This window comes from Parasteatoda tepidariorum, chromosome 4 (genome assembly GCF_982258835.1).
Source record: "Parasteatoda tepidariorum strain Cologne lab strain chromosome 4, Ptep-v5.0, whole genome shotgun sequence".
Taxonomy (NCBI): domain Eukaryota; kingdom Metazoa; phylum Arthropoda; class Arachnida; order Araneae; family Theridiidae; genus Parasteatoda; species Parasteatoda tepidariorum.
The window spans coordinates 3,367,909-3,394,510 of NC_141758.1; the positions used below are offsets into that span (position 1 = coordinate 3,367,909).

At 30.7% G+C, this 26,602-nt stretch overlaps 1 protein-coding gene across 1 annotated transcript; it reads right to left on the reverse strand.

The window, feature by feature from the left end:
- Positions 1 to 730: 730 nt before the first annotated feature.
- Positions 731 to 26,383, reverse strand: LOC107453901 (sn-1-specific diacylglycerol lipase ABHD11). Its single transcript, XM_016070913.4, has 7 exons — positions 26,287 to 26,383; positions 21,256 to 21,355; positions 20,071 to 20,163; positions 12,943 to 13,116; positions 11,875 to 12,057; positions 5,130 to 5,365; positions 731 to 1,018 (listed from the first exon to the last, which is right to left on the reverse strand). The coding sequence occupies exons 1-7, from the start codon at positions 26,292 to 26,294 to the stop codon at positions 871 to 873; spliced, it is 942 nt and encodes a 313-aa protein (XP_015926399.2). The 5' UTR covers positions 26,295 to 26,383; the 3' UTR covers positions 731 to 870.
- Positions 26,384 to 26,602: the final 219 nt, after the last annotated feature.

The following is a 26,602-nucleotide window of genomic DNA, read 5'->3' on the forward strand; positions in this document are numbered from 1 at the left end:
ATTTTTTTTCTTTCTTCATGAAAATAAACATATGTCCATCTTAACTTCCGGAATTTTATGCAATTATTTCATATTATTTCCAAAGAAATCGATACACACGCTACCAGCTTATTGCTATAGTTTCTGATATAGGGTGTGTAAAACACTCACTTTCTTTCTTTGTTTATTGCTAGAAATTTGAAAAATGTCAAAAACACAGGCTGTCGCTTTACCGAGAGGTCACAACCGTTTTCACGTATTCGTCATCATTGTAGTGTTTTTTGTCAAAATGATGTTTGAAATATCGGAAAAGATGAAAATCACTCAGCGCAAGTTCTGGGCTGTAGGGAAGGGTGGTCTAAAACTTTCCCTATCAAAAGAGTCCAATAAAGCTGAGTTGCGGAGAGAGTCATTGTCAAAGAGCGCCTACTTTACAAATCTGCTAGTGAATGCATGCAGCAGGCAAATTTTTTTTCTGCCGACAAAAAGAGCATCACTGACCGTATCTCGTGAGTGGACATTTTAAAGACACGGAACTGACCGTACAGCTTTCCTACTTAGCTGCAACTGAGCGCAGTTGGTCCTAAGGAATGCCTTGACACGACACAAGCAGTCGTTGTGACAGACGCGTCACCTATTCGTGGACACAACGAAACGACCCTTACTTAAAAAACACCCCTCGTATTTAGTCATATATTTATACTCTATTCTCGTGATTTGCGTTTTACATAAGAATAAATACTCAAATATATAATCGATTGTATATCCTATATCACTCAATAAACTTTATTTAGAAAGAGAACTATGAGCTTAACATAATACGAGAATATTTTTTGCGAAAAATAATACATGGTTGAACATGTTTTTTTACTGATCTTTAAAACTGTTATTTTAAATGTCGCGACATTTCAGTATAAAATTACAAACTAATTCTGTAAATGTTTCTGGATATTCAATGTGTATTGTATGGGTGGCACCTTCTGCAGGTTCATAGACAGTCTTTGGAAACCATCTGACGAACTCTTCTTTTCCGCTCAACCTGTAGGAGAAAAATTTCACTGTAAAAACTCACCCAAATAGTAGTTTCCTTGGTCTGATCCAAGCAAATATTTTCAAGTTGAAGAAACTACTTTGTCGGAAGCCTTATGGTACGATGCATTAAATAACAAATTATGTGACTTTGTTTTCACAGAGCACAGAATATACAGTGCGAAAATAAATTTACGGACCACCCTGAATAACTTTTGAACTAATGATGGGATCTTCATGTGCTTGGACTCAATCTTAATGGTTTGAAGAAGTAGCCTCAATTATGCTAATTAATTTGGTTACGAAATCAGACACTAAAACGTACTTTCTCTGAATAAGCATATATTTTTTAAATTAATTAGCATAGATTAAATCATTATCATCATATAAATAATCATAGATTAAATCATTAGCATGTGTGAGGTTCCACCCTCAAACCATCAAGACTGAGTTCCAGAGCGTTAGATCAAAAGTTATTCATGGTGGTCCATTTGTATTTTTGAGCACTATACTTGGTGAGGATACTTCTTGTGTTAACAGCAAAACGCTCGGCAAAAATTATCAATAGAAGTAATCATAGAGATTCATAAACATTTAACTGCCATGCTAACTGATGCTGCATGTACAGTGAGCAAACTCTTTCGTTCGAATGGATCGGATTTTCACGATTAGTAATTAAGTTATGAAATCGGACAGAAAAACATACTTTCTCTGAATAAACATATAATAGTTTTTTGCATATTAGAATTCTTAACTTTCAAAATATAGTGGGAGGGGTGTACCGACAATCTGGGAAATAGGGTCCACAGTTTCGACGTCATAATGTTAGTTTTATTTAATACGTATTTCGCCATATCTCGAAAAATTTTAAAGCAAATTAAAATAAATTTTGCACACAATTTTAAAATTTATTTATCCAAAAATATTTCCATGCAAAATATATTAGTCAATGTTTATTATTTTTTATTAATTTACTCAACAGTTCAAAAAAATTTGAATTGAAAATTATACAATTTTTAACATAATTTTCAAAAAATGTAATTTTACATGGCAAAATGCAAAGTTTCAGTGAATTCGGAGGAATAGTTCTTTAGAAATCGTATTTTAAGAATACGCCATTTTAAAATACGCCTGTTACTAAATATAATAATAAAAAAAATCATTAATATTTACTAAAAGTTATATTTCATGCGGAGTTTTCGTTGAATAAACGAATTTTATAATTGAAATTATGGTAAAATACGCAATAAGTAAAATTAACATTAAGGAGTCCAAACTTTGAATCGCTCTCCTGACCAAACTATAAGGACCTTATTTCCCAGACCCTTGTATTTCGGGGATTAAAAATTTTAATCCGTTGAAAAAAAGGCATGTTTATCCAGAGAAAGTGCGTTTTTATGCTTGATTTTGTATTTTAAATTAACGTTTACACTAATTAGCTTATTAATTATTATATGTGAGGTCAGCCATTCGAACGATTTACAGTGAGTTGTTGTTCGTAAAGATCCCATCATTTGATCAAAAGTTAATCAGTGTGTTGCGTTTATTTTTCGCACCCGGTACTCCCACTATGCGCAGAAACGAATCACTTTTGACCTAATGATTTGATTTTAACGGAATCAATGTTAATGGTTCGAGGGCCTAACTTTAAATATGCTAATTAATTAGTATAGACGGTATTTTACGCTATGAAACAGAAACGTTTTTTTTTTTCTCTTCGAATAAACATACCTCGTGAAATTTAGATTCCTCAAAAAATGAAGGGGGTAGCCGCAATCTGGAAATATTCTCTTAATAGTTAAGAAAAGAGAACTTGAACTCTTCAATATTAATTTTATATTCTTAGTGTATTTTATCAATTACGTGAGCTTTTTAAACAAATCGAAATCTTTTTTCGCGCAGTTAGGAAATTCTTTTATCCAAGATATCTATCCTGCAAAACATTATTTTCTATAATTATTTATTATTTCCTGTTATTTGATACGAAATATTCTGAAAAATGGTATTTGATGTGATATATTATTTAATTTTCTGTTGTTTGATATAAAATGGTCAGAAAAATTTTTAATAATAAGGTTAGTTAATTATACATCGTTTTAAAGAATTTTATTTTAAATTTCAGCTGAAAATCTTGAACGCAATCGGTCGAAAAGCTCTTGTGAATTCAAATAATTGATTTTATTAATATCCGATAACTTAGAATCTTTTTGAGTGATTTCTCTGTATACTTTACAATTCAAATTTGTTACGAAAAATATTATATCTTTTCTATTGAGGAAGTATGAGATCAAAAGTCATTCAGGATGCTCCTGCACATTTTTTCCCTTCGTATTTCCATAATTTATCCAAAATTTAATTTTTATTTCTGACAGTTTTATTGGAGCTTAAAATAAGTACTGGAGTATTATTTAATTCTAAACACTTTGGGGGAACAATGTTAACAATATTTATAATTTAATTTTTATCAGAGCTAACATTTAAAATGTAAATGAGAGGTGAATACAGGCGTTTGAAACATGAATAATGTTTGGAACAATTTCCTTTAAAGGAGTAAATTGTTTCAATGGTTGCTTTATGGTTGTTATTTTCAAACGCTTACATTTTTTTACTGTTACTGTCAAACTTTGTTATTATTTTAGATTTTTTTATCGTTTGTTTTGAAAATGAGATTTTAAGTGTGTCGATGTGTTTAGTCAAATAATAGTAAATGCTGCGTTATGTTTCATATGTTCTGTTTTTGTCATAAAATCGTCTATAAATAGCCATGATCCAAGATTATCACAATTAAAGGTTATGTATTTAATATATTTTAGCAATAATCATTATTGGGACTCTTTTTCTATATTTTGCAACTGTGTTAACATTTTTACTCTTTGAGATGATACTACGATGCTTTTGAATTTTGTAATTTCGGATCTACATCAATTACATGCAAATTAATTATAATAATAATAATAATATTGAACAGCATAATAATTGCCATGCTCTGTTTTTAATTTTAAAAAGCGTGTCCTATATTATAAATCTTTCCCTTATACATAGAGTTTAACAACACGAAAAGGTCACAAATGATATCAAATTAATAGTAGTTTTCGCTCTGTAAAGAAGATCCTATCTTAATTACGGAACAAAGAATTAAAGTTACATATACAAAGAGATGCTGTAGAAAATTACTAACAAGTTACAAGGAGAAAAGAGGATAAGCCAATTGGGTAGAATGAACAAGATAATCAAGATATTCATTTTTTCTTTCATGTAAATTATTGCAATTTTTTTGGGTGTTTCTCTCGTTGCTTCTGTGTTTCGTCACTGAAAAAGATTTTTCATGACAGAACTATAGTTTATCTGCTAATAGGGCGTTAAAAACTTCCCGCTGCAGTCCTTGCCAAGAAAAAGATGTCTTAACAATCTTCTGCATAATTATGGCTATCAGGTTAGCAATACGCAAAAAGCTGCCTTTATTTTCTTAAAAAGCCGGTACCCATCGAGCTGATGCTGGGTGGGCTTTAAACTTAAGTTGAATCCCAGTCCTTATACACACAAGCATGGCCATTTCTCAGGGCTCTCTCTCTCTCTTAACGGTCATAGTAGAATCGCCATGTAGTTTTGATCCTCGTCATAACGCCTCTCCGAATTTCCACACCGCAACCTGTGAAAAGATTCTCAACCACTACATATTCAGCTCCCACCTTGTTGCGCACACACGCATGCATGTATTTTTTCTCTAAGGTTGGCAGAAGTGAACTCACAAATCCCTTATAAAAGAGATCAATTTTGTCAAATTTACGTAGCAAAATAATGGCAAAAAAATGGCCATTTTTATGTTAAAAATTTCCCAAATTTTAACATTTATTTAATGTATTCGAGACTACCCATTGAAACCAAAATAAAACGTTTGATAGAAACCTTAAAATGCTTCTGCGGCATTTTAACGTTATTTTCACGTAATAAATACTTATCTCAGTTGCACCCCACTAGCGGTTTGAGTGACCCGAGAACTTTGTCACTGTTACGGCTCAGGAAAGCATGTCGGTTTGCCAATGTGACATTATTTATGCTCTTTTCTTGATGTTTAATTTTAAAAATATTTAAAATATGACTTTTTTTTAAAAAAATCTTACACATTGAGTATAGAGTGTGTTCCGTAGATGACCAAAACAGGACCATCGTAGATTGTTTCTGGATCTTTTCCTATTTCTTCTAGAACTTCGGATGGCGTGAATTCTTTTCTAGTTATGAACCCATGAATGGCTTCCAAGTTTGTCTTCCATTCATAACCTCCTTCGGGTTTCAATTTGAGTGGGAGATCTCGTCCATCCCACTCATGGAGTGGAGTGAGAGCCTTAGTTCGATCTACCTGCAACAACGTCAGATAAAGAAATTATTATTTTGTCAAATAATAATATACGCAGAGTTATTTGTAATGACCGTCTTTAATATAGATATTAAAAGTTTTTGTTAAGCAAATTATTAAAAAAAACTACCGTAAAAATTAAGTGGGTAAAGCTATTAAAGTCTTAAAAATACAGGTCTGTCCGTAAATTTTTTCGATGGAAATATATAACCACTTACCGTATAAACCACTTACAGTATAAACCACTTACAGTATAAGCCACTTACCGTAAATTAATATGTTCGTAAAATATATCTTTAGTTTGAATCTTGGTGTCACTTGAGATTCGAGCGATTTGTTTGTAGCTATATATTCTGTTTATATTCTTTTAGGACGGGCTGGGATTGAACTCGGAATCTTTTTCCGTAACCACCCTAGAAAATGGTGAACACTCTAAGCATGTGTGAATTAAGAAGTTCGCTTTCACAAGAAATTCTTTCACAAAGCAAGACCTTGTAAATTAAAGGTCATTTCTCTGTATTTTAAGAAGCACGATAACATGGTTTATCATAGCACCATAAAAAATGCTAGCCGAAACTAGCAGAATATGGTGTATTTTCTGGCTCTTTGGAAATAATCAAACATGGTATTATTACAATATTGTTTGGTAATAAATGAGGTAAAATTCGGTAAATATCCCAAAAGAGTTGGTAATTTTAACAGTACTAGTACATTTTGAGATAACGCAAAAGTTCCTCTTCATTATTTAGTAAGTGGTAGCTAACTTTGTTTTTTGTTAGTAAGTTGTTTTCATTTCTATGTAAGCTATGAGCTAACTACTACTAGCTCTTAAAACTATATATTTATTTATTTATTGACAAAACATACATTTTCAGGCTTGTGAATTTAATTAAGGCTCATAAACCTTTGTCTAGTGGAAGGACAAATAGCACAAGGTCAGCACAGAGATTCATCCTGGGGAACAGCGGTATTTAAACCTCCATGTTTCACCTGGTGATGCAGCTAGGTTGGCAAGGCCTCTTTAAAACTGTAGAAGACACATATTTATGAATAAATATGAAGCTTGAGTAGTGTTGATCCGAAAAAGTAACTTAAATGTTGCGCATCAGTCTAAAATGAAAGAGTTGAGGTAGTAGGTTAAAATCCCACCACAACAACGGATACATTTATTTATATTTATTCATTTATGCTTATTTATTTACGTTTATTTATATTTATTTATTTATAGATATCTACGGATTTATTTATAGTTACACATACATACGCAGGCTTGTTTGCTTCTTTCAATGTTCAACTTATAAACCCTTATGTCGAAGAACAGATATCACAAGATTAAAAGCTCATCACATAGAGATACGGAGGAATTCGAACTCGCTTTACTTCGACGCTACAATCGCTGCATCTTTGTAGTTTCCTTCTCTGACTTGTGCGAACTGTTCTTCAACTGGGCGAAAGCTTATAATAAATCATACTTTGTAAAGAGTGTGCAAGCCTGTATATGTATCTGTAGCACAATAAATACTTGGAGTAGTAATGTTTATATTTTTTTTTAATTATTCGTGTTAGAGTTACCATCATGGCTGAGAAGTCGCATTTTTCCACCTAACACTATATAAAATAGGAGTTTGAGTTCCACCGTAACCCTATATTTGCAACAATAAACGAATTTGGTTAAACACATGTGCAGGCTCGTATGTTTGATGCAAATAATGTCTCTTTTTAAATGGAACAACAAATTACGTAAAAATAAGCAAGACTCCACAGATATAGGAGATCGAAATGGCTTATAGGTGACGTAGATCAGAACTCTCAACCTATGGCAACACTTCGCATGCTTTCCCTATTAGCGTGTGGAGAGTCATAAGAGAAGGAAGTAAGCTAGTATCTGTCATAAAAATTAAAAACTTTTAAGTTAGGACACTATAGAGAGCTGAAAACTACATTGATCATAGTTCCAATAGAACGCGCCGTAGAATTTTAAAAAAAATATTTGTGACAATTAAATACGAAAAATATTACGAAAGGAGAAAATATTGTAGTACATTCCTATACAACTCAGAAGAAGAAGGAAATAGGAAGGGTCATGCCATCGTACCGATCTTCCCCCTAGATGGCGCAGTCGAGCGTTGCGATCGCGAATTGTTTGGTGGGAAGACAATATCCCTCAGCAACTGAGGCCCCGAACATTTTTGATTATTTACTTGCAATTAATTCTAGAGGCCATGCTAGCCGTGAGCTATTCCTTGTTTCTTTTACCCCCTCTGAAGCACCCTCGTGCTCCTTAGAATTCGAACGAGCTAATAACTTTACCATCACTCATCAGCAAATAAAATCCTGCTCTGCTCCTCAACGGGGTACGAGGGTAAAACACCAGTCCATAGATGGTTGACGCAAACAGAGGGAGCGGTAGACCGAAGTCATTGACTTAAAGAGCTTATTGTGAAGGAACGTTACTATTATGAAAAATGCGTAAAACAGACACCATAGCTTGATCTATCTGTGCCGTGTAAGTATCTTTAAAACGCTTGAAAGCTTTAGTTAGACCAATTTTTTCTTTTTTATAATTGAAAAACATTTTGGAAAAATAGGTGAACTCTTATAACATTTTAAATAAACCACCATTTTAGATAAACCATAAAAGTATAAACAGCCTCTTACTACTCTATTTGGATAAAGGCGGGGACATCAAAAGGTTATCAAATAAATGCATTTATGCGTTATTTCACCATGGTGAAATAAATGATAACTCTGAAGAACATTTGAGAAAATACGTGAACTCTTATAACAATTCAAGTAAACCACCATTTTAGATAAACCATAGAAGTGTAAACAGTCTAATACTACTCTATCTGGATAAAGGCAGGGACATCAAAAGGTAAACTTTATCAAATAAATGGTAAAATAAATTATAGTTCTGAAAAACATTTTGATAATTTTGACACAATACTTTTGAATACGGCATAAAAACCATTTATTTGGTTACATTCAATGTTCAATTTTGTATTTATAATTAGAGTATAGTAACAAAGACTAAAATTTTGAAAATCAGAATTTCTGGTAAACTATTTTCATAACGAATGGGAAAAAATATCAAACGAATGGTTTAAATACCGTCCACTGCTATTGAGATCAATAAGAGAACAACAAGAATTAAAATAATTTTTCCCCAGCCAGTTCTTAGAATAGGAAGAAGGCAACCAGTCAAATAAACTGGTTTTTAATGATTTCAGTCCCTCATATGCTCATCTTTATTCGCGATCGTAACGCTCGAGTACGACCTCTAGCGGGAGCCTGTAAATATCAGACATTAATTTATCACGTTTTCATTCAGTTCCATCAGAATCACTGGCAGAGTCGGTCGCCATTTTCTTTGCACGAAATAAGAAGCAAAATTTCCTTAAGGAAAAAGTCGAAAAACTTGAAAAAACTCTCCAGAACATTGTTAAATCTTTCAGAAACAGAACACGCCTAACATTTGAAGAAAATTCCTCAATAATTTTCAACTTTTATTATCAACAAACTTGCAACTGATAACTTCCGATTTCGCTATCGCATACTGTTACAGATGTGTGTTTTAAGGTAAAATGCATTTCTTCTGTCTTCAATTCATTACAAATTAAACTGAAGTCAACATTGCTTTCGTCATTCCAATAAATAAATGTGAATTTAGAACGTCAAGAACAGCAATTGTTATAGAATATTCTTCTTTGTTATAGAACGGTATATATTTCTGTATCTATATAATTCGGAAAACAACAATAAAGAATCATCCAAATTACTTGAAATAGTATCATTTGTGCTGATGATTAATAAATTTTTTTATCGTTTTCTTGGTAAGTATTTTTTAGTTTTGAGAGAATAGATAATTTCAACTAGAATTCAGCTGTTCGGTTTTTAAGCTACATATTCAAATTCATATCGAGATCTTACAATTATAAAATTTTGATGTGTGGTATGTTATCTAAAAGTAATAAAGGGATAATCTATGTACATATTATTTGAAAATAAAACTTTCAAACGAAGAACATTTCATTTGGAATTCTGCGGATTTATAAAGAAGGTAAGTGTCATGATTTTTATAATAGAAAATTAGCTTGTAAAATTTTTTTATTTCTTATTTGATGATAGTTCTCTACAGAATGATTTTTTACGTCTGATTAAGAACTATAAGAATAAAAAGAGAAACAATATGGAAGTTTTTTATTTCAATATGAGGAATTTTTAAAATCGTTTTTTTTATCCTAAGAATTCTTTATTTTACGTTTTTTAGTTTATAATTTTTTGATAAAAAATTGTTAAAATAATTGTTTTGAAAAACTAAATGGTATTAAATTATGTGCTTATGTATACTTCTTGCATATTCTAATGTTTGAAGTAATATGATTCGGTACTTACGTAATAACGCCACCGCAACTACAGATTTGGCGGTTAAGTGCCACCAATCTACACCAAAATTTTTGCAACAAATCATAAAATAAAACACTTTATTTAAAATCAAAGTAGTTTATCGGATTTCGGTGGACAATGGGCAAAATATTTCGCTCCTGAAAAAATAAAATTGCATCTTGTTCTATTTTTGGCAAATCCCAAAGACGCATTTTCATAGCACTAAAAAATGGTAACAAAAATCGAGGAACAAATCATTTTGGAATTCTTCTGATTTATAAAGCAGGTAAGTGTTAATTTTTATAAAATAAAAAATTTTACTTTTAAGTAATTTTTTTCTTATTTGATTTAAATGATAGTTTTCTATAGAATGGTTTTCTGCGTCCGATTATAAATCAAAAAAGAAAAAACATGAAAGTTGTTTATTTTAATGTAAGTAATTTTTAGAATTGGGTTCTTCATTTTTGCTTTGTATCGTAAGGATTCTTTATTTTACGTTTTTTAGTTTCTAAATAATGATTTTTATTGAAACTTGAAATTTTTTTTAAAAAAATTGTTGTCAAAAAACCTTTTTTACTAAATTAAATTTCATAAAATTATGAGGCTTATGTATACTTTTTGTTCATTTTAATTTTTGAACTAATATGATTCTTAAAACCATGGAATGTAAAGTTTAAATAGGCCTTTCATGTTATATCATTAAATTTAGTAAAACTATTTTTCGGGCATTAGGTTTTAACTCTTATAAGAATATACATATTTTTTTCTGTTTATATGCAAATATTTTTCCGATGTGTTTTGGATGTTCCTTCTCTAAAAAAAAGAGATACCATTTTGTTTTCGTTTGCATAAGAAAGGATATTAAACATTTTTCTTTTTTAAATTTAATTAGCCATGATAAAAAAGGAACGTTGCAATGCTACGCGCTACATTAAAGACGACTCTAGAGTAAATTAATGACTGTTCATATAAAAATCGCAGGTATTAGTCTCATACAACAACGCCCCCTATAGTTCGTTGCGATCGCGAATATCAATATTAATTGGCCGTTGTTTCAAAAAATTTCTGATATTTTTCTTAGTTAAATGTTAATTTCGTACCCTTCATAGACATGACTTCTTGTTTCCAGTGTATTTACAACGATTTGAAAGTATTAATTAAAAGAGTTACGGAACTTCCTTTATAAAATTATCCTCATTTCAGAGATAATATTATCCACGCTCTTTATTCCCTGAAATTGTTAAGAGATGATTTTTCCCAGAAAATTCGTGAAGGAATGAAAGACGAAATTACCCCTTTTGAATTCAAACATAATTATACACACATAAGTACAGTGTACAAAAAAATGAAACACTCTGAATAACTTTTGATCTAATGATTGGATTTTTTACGCACTGGAGCTCAATGGTTTGAGAGCCTCATCTTAAATATGCTAATGCTGTTAGTGAAGACTATATTTTAAGTCACGAAGTCAGACACAAAGACAGACTTTGTCTTCGAAAAGATCTCGAAGTAAATCAGTCAAAAAGTTCTAGAGAAATCAAATTTTAAAAATCCGACTTTAAAATTTGAAAACTCATGAACTATTGAACCGATTGTCCTCAAATTTTGTATTTAGTCATTCAAAATTATATTCTTGAAAATGGTGCAAAAATGTGTATATATAATAATTTTTTCGACTATTATTTAGAAAAAAATAAATAACTATCAAAAATGATTTTTCCCCATAGAATTGTCTTTAGATAAACAAATTTTATAATTGTATACAAAAATCTTCGCTTTAAAAATTCCTGAAATATGATGAAATACATAAAAAGGTCAAATTAACAGAAAAGGTCCAAACTTACAACCGCGCTCCTGAACAAACCATTAAGACTCCAAAGTGAGACTAATTTGAGAGTCAGGTATCAAATCAGTCGGGGGGAAAAAGGTATATTTATTCAGTGAAAGCATGTTTCTGCGTCTGATTTCGTAACTTAAAATATCACTCATTAATAAGCATATTTGATGAGGTGAGGCCTTCAAACCGTTAAAATTGAGCATATAACTGGAAAATCTGATCATTAGACCGAAAGTTACTCAGAGTATCTTTCATTTAGTGACGCATTCATCAATAAATGTTTTACTTTTTGTTCTGTGGCTGTCAAGTGCCGGGCTGCTATTCTCTTAGCTTCCAGAAGATCTACATGCAGAGGAATTTTGTCCAAGACTTCTGTTAACAGCAGTAAATAGTGTCTACCTATTTCTTCGCAGACTTTTGGATCGACGAACATCATGTCCTCTATAATCATGGCATGTACTCTATCTGACTATGAAAATAATCGTAAAAAATTAAATATTTTAACTGATTTTAACCATTTCTCACAAATACTTGTCTTAATAAGTGGATGTTAGAATCAAATTTTCACACAGAGAAAATAAAGTATAGTCAGACCTGTAAGAGAAATAGTGTGGTTATCTCGATCGTGATGGGTTGGCATTTGTTTACGTTAGCAACCATTCTTTAAATTCTATTTCGAGAAAGCTTAGCCTATCAAGTATCAATTCTCTTAAGTGACACATTCTAAATTATTTCACAGAGGTACTTTCTCAAAAATTTTAATTCTTTTGCTATATATTTACACAGACATTTAACACGAAGACAAGCATGAAGCCATATGGAACATTAAAAAAAAATTAATTACGCATCGAAGTATCCAGGGACGCAAAATAAAAATATATCACTGTTACAATAAAATATATAAACAAATAACAAAGCTAAATTAAGCAAAATAAGTGGACTAGATATAATTATATTTCAACTCATTCGATGTGCGATACGGCTTTGTATTTAATTAACTTACTGTTAATTAACATTCTAACTTATGTAGAGAAACTTAGCTAAACTTTAATGCTCCATTTTGCTGATAAAGATTAATTGGGACTGATGTCATAGGTCACATGTGTCTTCACCTTGAAGTGCAAGTAACCAATGGTATGCTTGCAATAAAGAAAAAACATGTTTCTTCAGTGTTTTTACCTGCGATGTCACGGAAACAGCATCTTTACAAAAATGTATAAATAAAATAAACAAACTTTTGAAATAAAATACGCAATTAAAGCTAATTACTAATTATGCGTATAGTTTAAAGCGCAATGTGTGTGTTTGAAAGTTTTAAACCGAGATTAAGAGTTTGCATTTAAGTGCAACTCACATGCCTGAGCGCAAAATACATGGCTGTCTTGCCGCCCATGCTGTGACCGATAATATTGGCAGTTTGAATTCCGATGGAGTCCATGAAACGAGCAACGTCATCCGCCATGACAACGTAGTCCATTTTCTCTGTCCATTCACTGTCTCCGTGATTTCTGGCATCCAAGGTATACACCTGAAGAAGTCATTAAACTCTCAAAACTTATGCTCAAAACAAAATCAGTATTTAAATTTAAAAAAGAAAAACTTTCACATTATCATATATTTATAAGGGGATATTTAAGTATCGTGATTTGTCGCGTCAACTACAATTGCCAAGGCGCCAAATAAATTTTAAATTTACAAATTTTGTGGTTACGAGTTACACCATTCCAATTGGTTCCCTTTCTGTGATGGATTTTTTATTTTTAGTGTCTTGTGGGCCTCTGTCAAGATTATTATGCACACAGATTACGATACGGAACTCTCCCCATTTATGCATTGAAGTACTGATTATTAAGGAAACCATTTAAAGTACAAAATCTTTTCATGATAGGAAAATTCAAGAGGTGATTACATTTTAGTTAGAAGAGACCCTTGAGCTATAACAAATTTGGTCGCCGGTATTTGTAATATTATTTCATTTATGACAACTCCTAAAGTAACATGTATATAATATTGGTCGATACTTCCCTTTTTACTGCCCAAATAGAAAGTAAATAAAAGACAAAAAGTAAATAAGCAAGTAAATAATAATTGCGTTAAATATGCTAATTTATTCCTTAAATTATACGTAATTTTGTATTCATTTTATTTATGATAACAGAAGTATACAATTTAATTGAAATTAAAGTATAACACCAAAAATAGGGGAGATTTCCTTATCGTGATTTGTGGCAGAATAATCACATAGTGTTGGAGACTTCCGGGCAGCGGCCCGCGAGAAACTAAAAATAATAATAATAATAATAGTAATCATAAAAAATAAAATTAAAAAAGACATCGCAGGAAGGGACCAACTTAAAAGTTATAACTCGTAAACTCGTAGCCACCCCCGGGCAAACATCTACAGTTTAAAATCAGTTTGGCCCCTTGGCGATTGTAGTTGGTACAACTAATCACAATACGGAAATATCCCTCAAAAATACTATGCATTTTATTTAATCACTAAAAGTGTTTCATAGATTTTATTTATTAGTCAGACATATTATTGTACAAATCATTTGTTTTCTTAAACATTCCTATATAAAAATAAAAACAAAACTCCTTTAGAACCATATTTTTCATTCAAATATATATCCAGGAAGCATTTCAGAACAAGACATATATTTGGTTTAATAATTAAGATTAATAAAATATTTTTAATGTATGGAAATTTAATCGATATTTAAAGAGGACTAAAACAAAACCGAAATTTTTGTTAATTTTCCTTTTGGCAATAAAGTATCTCACCAAGGAAACATGCAAAAGTTTTGCAGCTATATTAGCTAAAAATAGAGTAAATATTGAAAGAATATCTTTATTTAGAAAAACTATTTTCTTCTTTAATCTGATTTCTTCATTTAAAAAATTTGCTGCACCAAATAATCAGCACATTCATTTATTGATTTATTGTTAGGCACTCTCGAAGTATTAGGACTGAATTTACGTGATCATTAGATCAAAAAATATTCAGGGATTTCCTTTTTTTTGCTTACTGTACATTTACCTTTAGTTAAGGAGATCTGTTAATGTAAGTTTGTTTAAGTCTGTCTGATATTTTGAAACGTATACATTTGATATCATTCTAAGAGTTCAAGCATATGAGCGGTAAATAAAATTTATTATTATTCTTAATTTTCTTCGTTTTCTCTCTCTTTTCTGTTTTTCATTTTTATCTTTATTCAGCTATATATATATATATATATATATATATATATATATATATATATATATATATATATATATATATATATATATATATATATATATATATATATATATATATATATATATAATAAATAAATAAATACAAGAAAACACGAAGAAAGTTAAGAAAAACAATAAGTTTCATTTATTGCGCTTAAGCTGCAAGTAAACAGAACTCATTAGATAAGTTCAAAATGAAGAATAAAACAAAGAAAGCACTCAAAAATTTTTTTTATAAAAATAACAACAAATAAAATAGATCACAAAAAGTAAGAATAACATGTAAAAAACAGATAATAAAAAAAGAAAAAGAAAAAACATATATATAAATATAAGTTCAAAATAAAGATGAACAAAGGAAAATTACAAACATATGAAGAAAAAAAAAGGGGGGGGGAAGAAAAATAATAATAAAAAAAAATACAAACAACTGGGAGAAGAAAAAAGAGATAAAATGCTTTTAAAAAATCCGGAAAATAAAAGATATAATCTTTTCATCAGCCCACACGATTATATCCGCAAAAAAGAGTGCTTTCTGATATTGTATCAATACTGTCAAAGCAAAATATATTAATACAATAGTGTGAGGAGCACTCAGGAAAATTTTTTACAAAAATTACAACAAATAAAATAGAACACAATAAGTAAAAATAACACGTAAAAACCGAAAATAAAATTTAAAAAAAAAAAAAAAAAAAAAAAAAAAAACAGAATAAAGCAAAATCTATAAAGCTAGTAGCGAATTCAAATGTACTTACATGAACGGAAAATTTTTCAAGAATGATTCAAAAAATATTTTCGTAACAAGATTGCCAGATTGCAGAATATGAAAACAAAAGCGCAAATTGAGCGTCACTAGAGGAGTTTGTTTTAAAGTGCCGTTCATACTGCATTGTTGAAGTGCGTTTAAATTGTTAGTTACCAAGGATGGGCCGAATGGATGTGTGCAAGGTAATATTATACTGGATAATTTAAAGAAGTTGACCATAAATAGTTTTAGAAAATAAATATTTATTTAAGAAAAAAATTTAAAATAGAAAAGAGAAACATGAATTGCCTGTTTTGCACATAATTTTAGCCACGGATTTGCCTGAAATGGATTTGCACATGGAAAAATTTTATAAATTAACAAAGGAAAGTTTTTTTTTTTTAGTGAAGAAATTTTTTAGTAAATAATTTTGACCACACGGATTTGCCCGAAATGTATTTGCACATGGGAAAATTATATAAATTAACAAAGAAAATTTTTAGTAAACATATCCTCAAAAATATACGATTAACTCAATGATTTTATATAGAATTTTATTACTTTAGTTGGTCATCCACTGTTTTTTAACAAATTTTGAAAGAGTTTATCGATTTGTTTTTAGATAAATAAATAGTACTACATATTCTTTTAATTCTATTCATTTCATTAAAAGTGGTATTTAAATAGATGCTCCTAGAAACTTTAGAATTCCAAGTAATTAGTTTATTTACATTAAAATCATTTCTTTTATCGTATAAATAAATAAAGAAGATATTTTCATCTTTTATAATAACCAAATCCAAAAAGTTGAAATTAATATTATCATCATGATTACGAAGCCAGATTAATTCCTCGGGGTAAATATCATTTAATTATATAGTATAATCTTGAAAATTAAACATAATTAATTCATGAATATATCTAAAAGCAAATTTAATACTAAGAGTATAATTTTTTTCATAATAATGCAAAAATAAGTTAGATAAGAGAGATGAATAATTAGATCCTTGTGGTATTCCATCAATTTGAAGAAAAATATCCTTTCCATTGTAAAGATAATTATTAAAAAGACAAAAATTAATCAGAATTTCCCAATAATCAAAGTCGCAACAAAGGATATTTTTAAAATCATAGTAATAATTCAAAAGGACATCTTTTAGTTTAGAAAGGGGAATGCTATTGAAAGGATCCAGGAAATCGAAAGTCGCAATAGTCTGAAATTTTCCTTTGTTTTATCTTCATTTTGAATTTATCTAATGGGTTCTGTTTACTTGCAGTTTATGCGCAATAAATGAAACTTATTGTTTTTCTTAAGATTAGCTGGCAATTTTTCTGCACCAACATCACATAGAGAGAATATTATAGGATTGTAAAATTTCAGAGGTCCTTATATCAGCATTACAAACTTAGATAAAGCAATATTAATAGAAACAATATTATAAACTTATATAAGGCGAGGAAGCAATATTATTTAACACATCAGACATTTAACTATAGGGCATTAGCCGGAGATTAATCTCTGTATCCGAAACACGCTTGGCTTCAGCCTAACTCGGGTAGACTATATTTGAGGGTGCCCCTTGATTCTCGCCAAGTTATGATCGCGGCTGATCGCCAAGCTGGGCGATGTTGAAACTTAACTTAATCGTGATTGGTTTAGATTTTAGCGTTATTTTTAAATGTTCAATGGTATATGTAATTTTAGAGGTCCGTCAATTCTACGTTGGATACCAGCTTTTAAGGTTACTTTTACTTCTGGTCAATAAGATCGAAGGTATGTGGGCAGTCATAAAAAGGGACTTTAGAAAAAAATATCATCGCCAGTCTGGTACCACAGACGCCATTTTCGATTCGTATTTCGCCGAATTTATGTGGCGATGGAGGTACACAGATTCTATTCATGAAAAATTTAGACAGTATCTAACTGCTATTAGAGAATTTGGTGCACCTAAATCTGAGGCTTTCCAATCTTAACGAAGAAGTGAGTTGTTTTTTTCCTTTTCTTTCTTTGCTTGCTCCATTAATTTTTGTTTCGATTCAAAATACATTTTATTGGGTTTATTAACTTTTCTTATATTGGATTCACTGCAATTTCATAAAATTTTGGCCGATGTTTCGTTGAAATTTTCCAATGTTTTATTGAAATATCATTATGTTTTGGCCGCTATTCCTGTTACCACGCTGTTCCATGCAAGCAGGAATGGCGCCAAACATAAGTCGCCAGTTTCGCATAGTATATTTTTAACGATTTTTCTTTTCACATCATTTTGTGTACTAATGATTTGCACTTTTATGCATTATTTAAGAAATATCTCAAACAAGTATGAACTGTTAATTTATATTTCTGGCTGAACGGTTTTTTGAAAGTAAGTAAAAAACAATTAAACGTAAGGAAAAGCAATGATAAAGTTAAAAATTATTTACGAAACCTCCTTATATACAAAATTTTTTATCAATTTCTTTTCTATATTATTCGTTTTCATATAAACGTCTTGACTCTTCAACGTTTCTTCGCCGCACATTCTGCTGTCGCGAATTGGTAGCACTACGATTATTTTCCCAGTAATTTTGTGCTGCTAAATTATGTTCAGCCCCATGTCGCTGTTGATATCGCCAAAGACATTCACGGTGATCCATCTTTTATAAAAGATATAAGTATTTTAAAGTAAACTCTGTTCAATATATTTCACACATTTAATACAAAATAAAAATTGCAACAAGATTTAGCTGGTAAGTTTAGTTGTAACATTTCTGCAAACAGCATTATTGTTGTTGTTGTTGCTGGGCCACACGGTTAGCGGAGCTAAACCAAGTCCATGACTCCAGAGACTCTGAGCAAGTCTGTAACAAAAAGTGGATCTGAAAAGAGGTTCACTTTAGAGATATTTAGGCATTGAAGTATATGTTCAGGAGTAACTTGTTGGTCGTTACACTTAGTGCAAACAGGGAAAACTCTTGAACCATTATTGAACAACATAGTTCTTAGGTGACCGCTTCGAAATCTTGATATAACCGTCTGATCCCGCCTGCTGCACTGAAGGGTCAGGCTGCCACCTGGGCGGTTGCACTGATACCAATGATGAACTGGAGGGGCCACAGGATCACGAAGCCTGTTAAAACGGGAGTGGAGCTCCGAGAAAGTCAGAGATGCCGAAGAATGCAGGGGCAGATCAGTTCCGCTCTTAGCCAAGGAGTCTGCAATCTCATTACCTTCAACATCGACATGAGATGGGATGAGACATGAAACAGCATTATTAAAAATTATTTCCTTTAAACATACATGCGTTCTCAATTTTGATTGACTGTTTTGTGCGTTAGTAACCAGGAGTTTTCTGTGATTGGCTATGTGTTATCATTCCACTCTCTTCTTATATTATATATAAAGATATATATAATTTTGTATTTTGCCATATAAATTCCATAGAATGATGCAAAAAATTGTGCACCTTACAATTCAAAACTTTTCTACTGATATTAAATAATATAATATTTACTAAAATTATTTCTGCAAAAATAAATTTTATTATTGTGTGCAAAATTTCTTCAATTGGGTATAATATTAAAAAAACACTACTTCCACTTAGTAGGAATAACATTTACCATGACGCAATGCTAAATTCTATGCCACTATCCACATAAAAGCCACTATCGACATAAATCAATTATTAATCAAAAATGGAATATCAATTACTTTTCTTTATAATGCAATAAAATCTGGCGAGCAGCTATTTAAACGATCAAACACTTCGTTTGTTTATTTGTGGCTTGAAGTTAGGCTCGCAGAAAATGCCGTTCATGGGTTAAATTTAGTAGGAATAACACAACCTGTGACGTAGGCTATAGTATACTCAATTCGCTTAAAAAGTTCTTGAGAAATGGTGAAATACGCAAGGAGTAGAATCAACATTAAGCTGTCCAAACTTTGAACCACTTTCCTGATCAAAATATTGCAATCATATTTCCCAGACTACGCCCAATCCCTATATTTTGGGGTAAAAATCCGTCGAAAAAAGGGCATGTATGTTCAGAGAAAGTACGATTTTGTGTCTGATTTCGTAACTTAAAATATCGTCTGCAGTAATTAATTACGTCACTCCCTCAAACCATTAATATTGAGTCGTAGACCGTGAGGGTCCAATCATTAAATCAAAAGTTACTCAGTGAAGTTTGGTTTTTGGAGCACTATACATACATTTATAAAATATATGTACTTATAATGTATGCATGTTCAAACATGTTGCTGTTATCAATGTTGTAATCGACAAATATAATCGATTACAATTTTGCACAACTTTGGCACATGAAAATATTTTATTATATGTGTAAATTGAACTCTCAATATGAAAAATATAATCGGAATATAAAATTGCGATAATCAATTAAGATGTTTATTGTTCTTTATTACGTGAATTTAGATCAAATTAGATACAAACTGAATTCAGTTCAGTGTCATAAAGTAACATTAGAAATAAATAAAACTACTGAGTCTTTTACTTTAGTGGTTGTCTTGTTGGCAACTGTCTGACCGCAATCATCCCATGTTTCCTTGGTATTTGTAATGCCGTGTAGGAATATAACAGGAGGATGCTATCAGAAAAGAACACATGTGAATATGGCTAATTTTGTGTCAATAACTATTCTAAAATTAAATTACTTTGAATTAGAGAAAAAACTACGATGAAGAAGAGAGCTTCTTTCCTAAAAATTCCTATTCAAAAAATTAATATTTAATTACACATTTCACATTATTGAGATAGTAGCCTATTTTATCGGTATTATGATTCAAATTATAAATAGCATGGTAAAACGCTGAACCGGTGAGACAAGACGAGAAAAATTTAATGTCCAGCTTTTACCAGAAATCCTTTCAGTAGGAAGAATGAAATTGTGTGCTGCTAAGAAAACAAGAGTTAAGGCTGTTTTTTGAAAGACTCTGTTCTCATATGAAATAGCATTTTGCAAAGAATATGCTATTTACCTAACTGCTGTGAGTTTGCAAGAATTATTCATGATTAGAAGTCTATTCTATCTTTAACCCCAGCGTCCTCTCTCAAATTCTAAAGATGGCGCTAAACGTCAATACGAAGAAATGTTACGAAGTTCAGTCAAAATGAAAAGTGTTTTTTTTTTATCTAATTTTTAATATTTTAGAAGTTGCTTCATTGTTGCTTTAACAAGGCTCATAAAAATTTGCAATATTTAGCAATTATTCATCGATTTTGATAAGTTTCATCTAGATGGAAAAATCTCTCCAAATTGGTCATTTTTTCACACAAAAAATAATAAGTTTTACAATTTTAAGGCACTTAATAAAAACATTTTTAAAAGACCGGTTAATTCTTTAGGGCAGGATGGTGTATATAGTTACAAATTATTGCTTTGCCTTAAGTGTTAAGCACTTAAACTGTGGCTTTTTCACTTCCCTTGATGAAACAGCTTCGAAAAAAACTGTTAACCAGTTTTAGTGGCACAAATGAAGATATGACATGACTCTCTCAACTATCACCAAAGCGAAAAAAACTGTTTTAATACTCTTATTCTAAGTGGCATAACTTCGTTATCATCGCCATCACCAGAGTTTGGTGCCTGGAAGAGTTCTGGCAACAATATACTGTGATGAATCTAGCACAGTAAATTGTTAAACTCATCAGTTCAGTAACAAGAGAAATCAAAACTCACTTCTGATAAGGCTTTATTTGTGTATTCGTCATGATCGAACTTATGAACCTCAGTTAAGGAGTCAGGTAAGAATATCTTGTAAGCAAGGCGAACACCAATCCTTTTGAAGACAGTAAAATAAAACATTTATCAGTCATTTGCTTTTAAAAAAATACTTGTAAATTCAAAAATTCTATAGGTGAACGGCAATCTATAGATGAACGGAAAAAGGATCTTTTTATTATATTAAAAGGTCCATATCAGTTTAATGCGAGTTATAAAGTTGCCTTTATGGTAAAAATAAACACAGAATCCATGTCGCAAGATAAGAACCTTTTAGCGCTTCAATTCCAAGCTGACTCCCAATAGGCAGTAGATTGTAAGCGTTTTTTTTTTTTTTTTTTTTTTTTTTTTTTTTGCAAGCTCAGAAAGGTAAAAAATGCTTTGTATTCTCATCACTGATATTTCTTGATGGAAAAATGGCATTAAACTGTAAATGCTTGCCTAAGTGATCCTAATAATTTTTTCTTAAGTGCAGAGGCCTATAAACTGACAGATTTTCTGAACTGGACTTTGTGAAACTCGCATAGTTCAATAAATAATTATAACTGTCGTTGAACAGCCGACCCAATTCCTTGGGTTTGCGACTACTAATACGCGGCCTTGTAATTTTTAACCCAGTCCGGAAGAAAAGGGAACTCCTGGATCAAGTATTGGGAGAAATTTGCTACCATGGCAGAATTTTTGAGGGAACTAACCCTCATTTGCGTTACAGAGAGAGGAAAACGACGAAACCCTCCCACGGTTAGCGTAACGGTAAGGGGACTCTAACTCATGATTAGTTTAAAACTGAGGATATTTTACGTCAGCACTGTGGTAGATACAAGCCGTATCGACCAGCCATCGCTAGGATTTGAACTCGATTAAAATCATTAGAAGGCGACAGCTCTATTCCCCTGAGCAATCACGGCTCAATTGAACAAATAGAAATTATTCCAACTACTGGAAAAAAATAAATGAATATAATGATATCAAATTAAAATAAATGCAAAATGTGGTAAATTCGAATCGCCTAAATGTTTTAAAAGGCATATAGGTTTCAGGAAGATAATTTTTTATTTTCGATTTCCCGAATTCTGAAATCGAAAATAAATTCTGTCTCATGCATCTGTTTCAGGAATAATATTCAGTATGCATCCTCTTTCCACCTGCAGAAGTCCACTCCATTGAGATGCAGTTTGGAATTGAAGGTACTGCAGCCTTCTTGTTTTGCGATTTTCGGACAAAGATACTACGCACTGATCAGGAAGCAACTTCAGGGCTGTAATTACTTTATTTTTTAAAATTTTTTAGGAATGATTTGAATGTATCGAAGAACATTTATTGCTTGTTTTCTAATTTAACTGTTGCGAGTTGAGGTCTAAAACCAAAGATTTTTAAATTGTTTTAATAGGTACAAACATAAAATAAAGTTTATTTAATGCACCCATATCGCTGGTTGACAAATATAACTTCTTTTTTTTTCTTTGTAACTAATTACAAAATTTTCTTCGTAAATCGTAACACTTATTATGTAACAAGTCTTAAGATGTCTACCAAATAAGGTTTATTACCTTACAGTTGACGTTGTAAGCAAACAGGCCAAAACATACGCAACAGACACTATACGCACGAAAAACACGATTGGTATATAAATTTAATGATGGTGTCACAGTTTTCCATTATTGTCTTTATTGAATTTTATTGGCAGCAAAATTACATGGTCGAACATTAACTTTCATATTGGTTGGTTTGGTTGTCATCAGCATAAAATTGATATGAGTCATAAAGATATTGCTTTATGTATATTTTTTCATCCCTAATTTAAAGATATTTACCTATTCACCCTATTCCTAACCGTGTTTCATGTTCTCCACGTTATGGAACAGTATTTGTAGAGGTTGTTGAGGATTTGTAGAGGAAGCTGCATCTCAACGATCAGGTAATTGCTTATCAATATTTTATAATTCGTGATCGCAACGCTTGAGTACGCCCTCTAGCGAAGCAAAATTTCCCTAAGGAAAGGGTAGAAGAACTTGAAAAAACTAACCAGAACATGCCAAACATTGAATTAGAACACGCCAAGCATTTGAAGAACAATTTCTCAATAATTTTTACCAACAGCATAATTTCGGATTTCATGATCACCCTCTGTTACAGATGTGTGTATTACGGTAAAATAATTTTTTCTGTCTTCAATTCATTACAAATTTAAGTGAAATCAACATTGCTTTCTTCATTTCAATGAATAAATGTGAATTCAGAACGTACAGAACAGTAGTAGTTATAGAATATTCTTCTTCTTTATAGAATAGTAAATATTTCTGTATCTATATAATTCCGAAAACAACACTAAAGAATTCTTCAAATTACTTGAAATTCGCGATCGCAACGAACTATAGAGGGCGTTGAAAGAATGCTGACGAAACAAAAGCAAAAAAAAAAAAAACAATTCTTTTTTGTCGCCGTTTTTTAGTGCTACGAAAATTCGTCTTTGGGATTTGCCAAAAACAAAACAAGATGCAATTTCATTTTTTCAGGAGCGAAATATTTTACCGAAAAAACGAAAATGTACCAATTCCCACGACATGAAACTTTATCTTGGTAGACGTACGTTTTGGAAATGTTATTTTATTTGGAATCTTATTCATCTGAGTTCATATGGCGATATGATTGTTCTGAATCTTTACTAAACTCTATATCTGCCCATTTTCCACCGAAATCGGGTTGACTACTTTGATTTTAAATAAAATGTTTTATTTGATGATATGTCGCAAATATTTTAAGTGTAGATTGGCGGCACTTAAAAACCGCCAAATCTGTAGCTGCGGTGGCGTTAATACGTAAGTACCGAATTTTTATTCCATACTTTTCTGAATCTTATTACTTCAAACATTTGAACAAGAAGTATACATAAGTATGGAGTATTATTCAACAAGAAGTATACATAAACACATAATGTTATACCATTTAATTTTTCAAAAAAAGTATTTTGACCACAATTTTTATCAAAAAACTATGAACTAAGAAACGTAATACAAAGAATTCCTATTATAAAAAAAGATTTCAAAAATTCTTCATATTAAAATAAAAACTTTCATATTGTTTCTTTTTTTTTATTCTTATAGTTCTTAATCAGACGTAAAAAACCATTCTGTAGAGAACGATCATTAAATAATATAAAGAATTATTTACAAGCAAATTTTTTATTATAAAAATCATAACACTCACTTATTTTATAAATCCGCAAAATTCCAAATTAAATGTTCCTCGTTTGAATTTTTTTTTTCAAATAATATATGCGCAGATTATCCCTTCATTACTTTTAGATAACATACCACACATCAAAATTTTATAATTGTAAAATCTCGATATGAATATTAATATGTAGCTTAAAAACAGAATAGCTGAATTCTAGTTGAAATTATTCTTTCAAAACTAAAAAATACTTACCAAGAAAACGATAAAAATGTATTAATAATCAGCACAAATGATACTATTTCAAGTAATTTGATGATTCTTTATTGTTGTTTTCGGAATTATATAGATACAGAAATATATACTATTCTATAAAGAGGAAGAATATATTCTATAACTATTACAGTTCTGTACGTTCTGAATTCACATTTATTCATTGGAATGACGAAAGCAATGTTGACTTCACTTAAATTTGTTATGAATTGAAGACAGAAAAAATTATTTTACCGTAATACACACATCTGTAACAGCAAGCGATCATGAAATCAGAAGTTATGTTGTTGGTAATAGAAAGGTAAAAATTATTGAGAAATTGTTCTTCAAATGCTTGGCGTGTTCTGCTTCAATGTTTTGCATGCTCTGGTTAGTTTTTTCAAGTTCTTCTACCTTTTCCTAAAGGAAATTTTGCTTCTTGTTTGCTGCTAAGAAAATGGCGTCCGTTATTGCCAATGGTTATGCTGGAACTAATGCCCGATATTTTCAGGCTCCCTCTAGAGGGCGTACTCTAGCGTAGCGATCGCGAATAGTTACAATAATTAAAAGGAAAATTATTATTGTCCAAAGTAATGGGATACCTGCGTGTGATGTAGTTTAGGTATCCTTATCCTGACGGGTTGTTGATACGTGGCATTTGCTTATGTTAGCAACTGTTCTTTCCATTCTTTTTTGAGTAAGCCAAGCCCGTTAAGTATTAATTCTCTTAAGTTACAGAAGATTTTTCCACAAGCAGTTCTTATTTTACACATAGCCAGGCACGAAGCCTGGTAGAACGTAAACAAACTAATTACGCATCGAAATTACCAGGTACACAAAACAAAAAAAATATAACCGTTGCAATAAAATACATAAAAAAAATAATTAATCTAAGTTAAGTAAAATACGAGAAAGAATCATATTTCAACAAATTCGATGTGCGATACGCTTTTGTATTTAATTAATTTCACGTTACTTAACATTCTAACTTATGTAGATAAACTTAGATCAACTTGCACACTCCATTTTGCTTATAAGCGATCTGTTGGTGCTGGCGTCATAGGTCACATGTGTGGGTATCCATGATATTCTTTTTGAAGTGCATGTACCCAATTATAAAATTCTTAATAGCTGCAAGAAAATCCGTGTTATTAATATAAATAAATGTAAACCTAAGAATTTGACTAATCAAAATATTTTTTTTAAAATTTTAAATATACATTGGAATTTAAATGTGTTAGACTAATAACATTAAACTTAAAATCTCTTCTTTTATAATATAATCCTATTAAAACTTTATCATAATGAAGATTAATTTCAAAATTCAAGAAATGGATCGTTTTAACATCTGAATGAGTCATTATAGAATGAATTAATTTCTTTCGGATAAATATCTTTAATTAAATCAAAATCAATGCAATGTAAAATAATCAAATCATCAATTAGATGTAATCTCCATTAATAAATTGTGTTGTAAAACTTTTGTTCATAAAAATATGAATGATAATGACAGTACAAATTTATTTAAGCTAAGGAATGAACTAGAAATACAATGATTCTTACCCTTCCATAGCTGAAACTAATTTGAAACTGATTGTGTCTCACCTGCTTCTTAAACTATTTCGATCATCGAACAGTTATGACCCTATTACTTCTCACTTTGTTTGATTATTTTCCTGAGTCCCCGAGAGTGGCAAAATTTATTTTTATTTTACTATTTTATTACTTCTATTTTATTACTACTATTTTATTAAAATCTATCAAAATTTAGATTTTTACTATTTGGTAACTAAGAAGAAAGTAAATTTAAAAATAAAATGAAATATTGTTAAAAAAAAGTTATGAATTAAATTTAATGAACTGTTTTTAGTTCATTTTA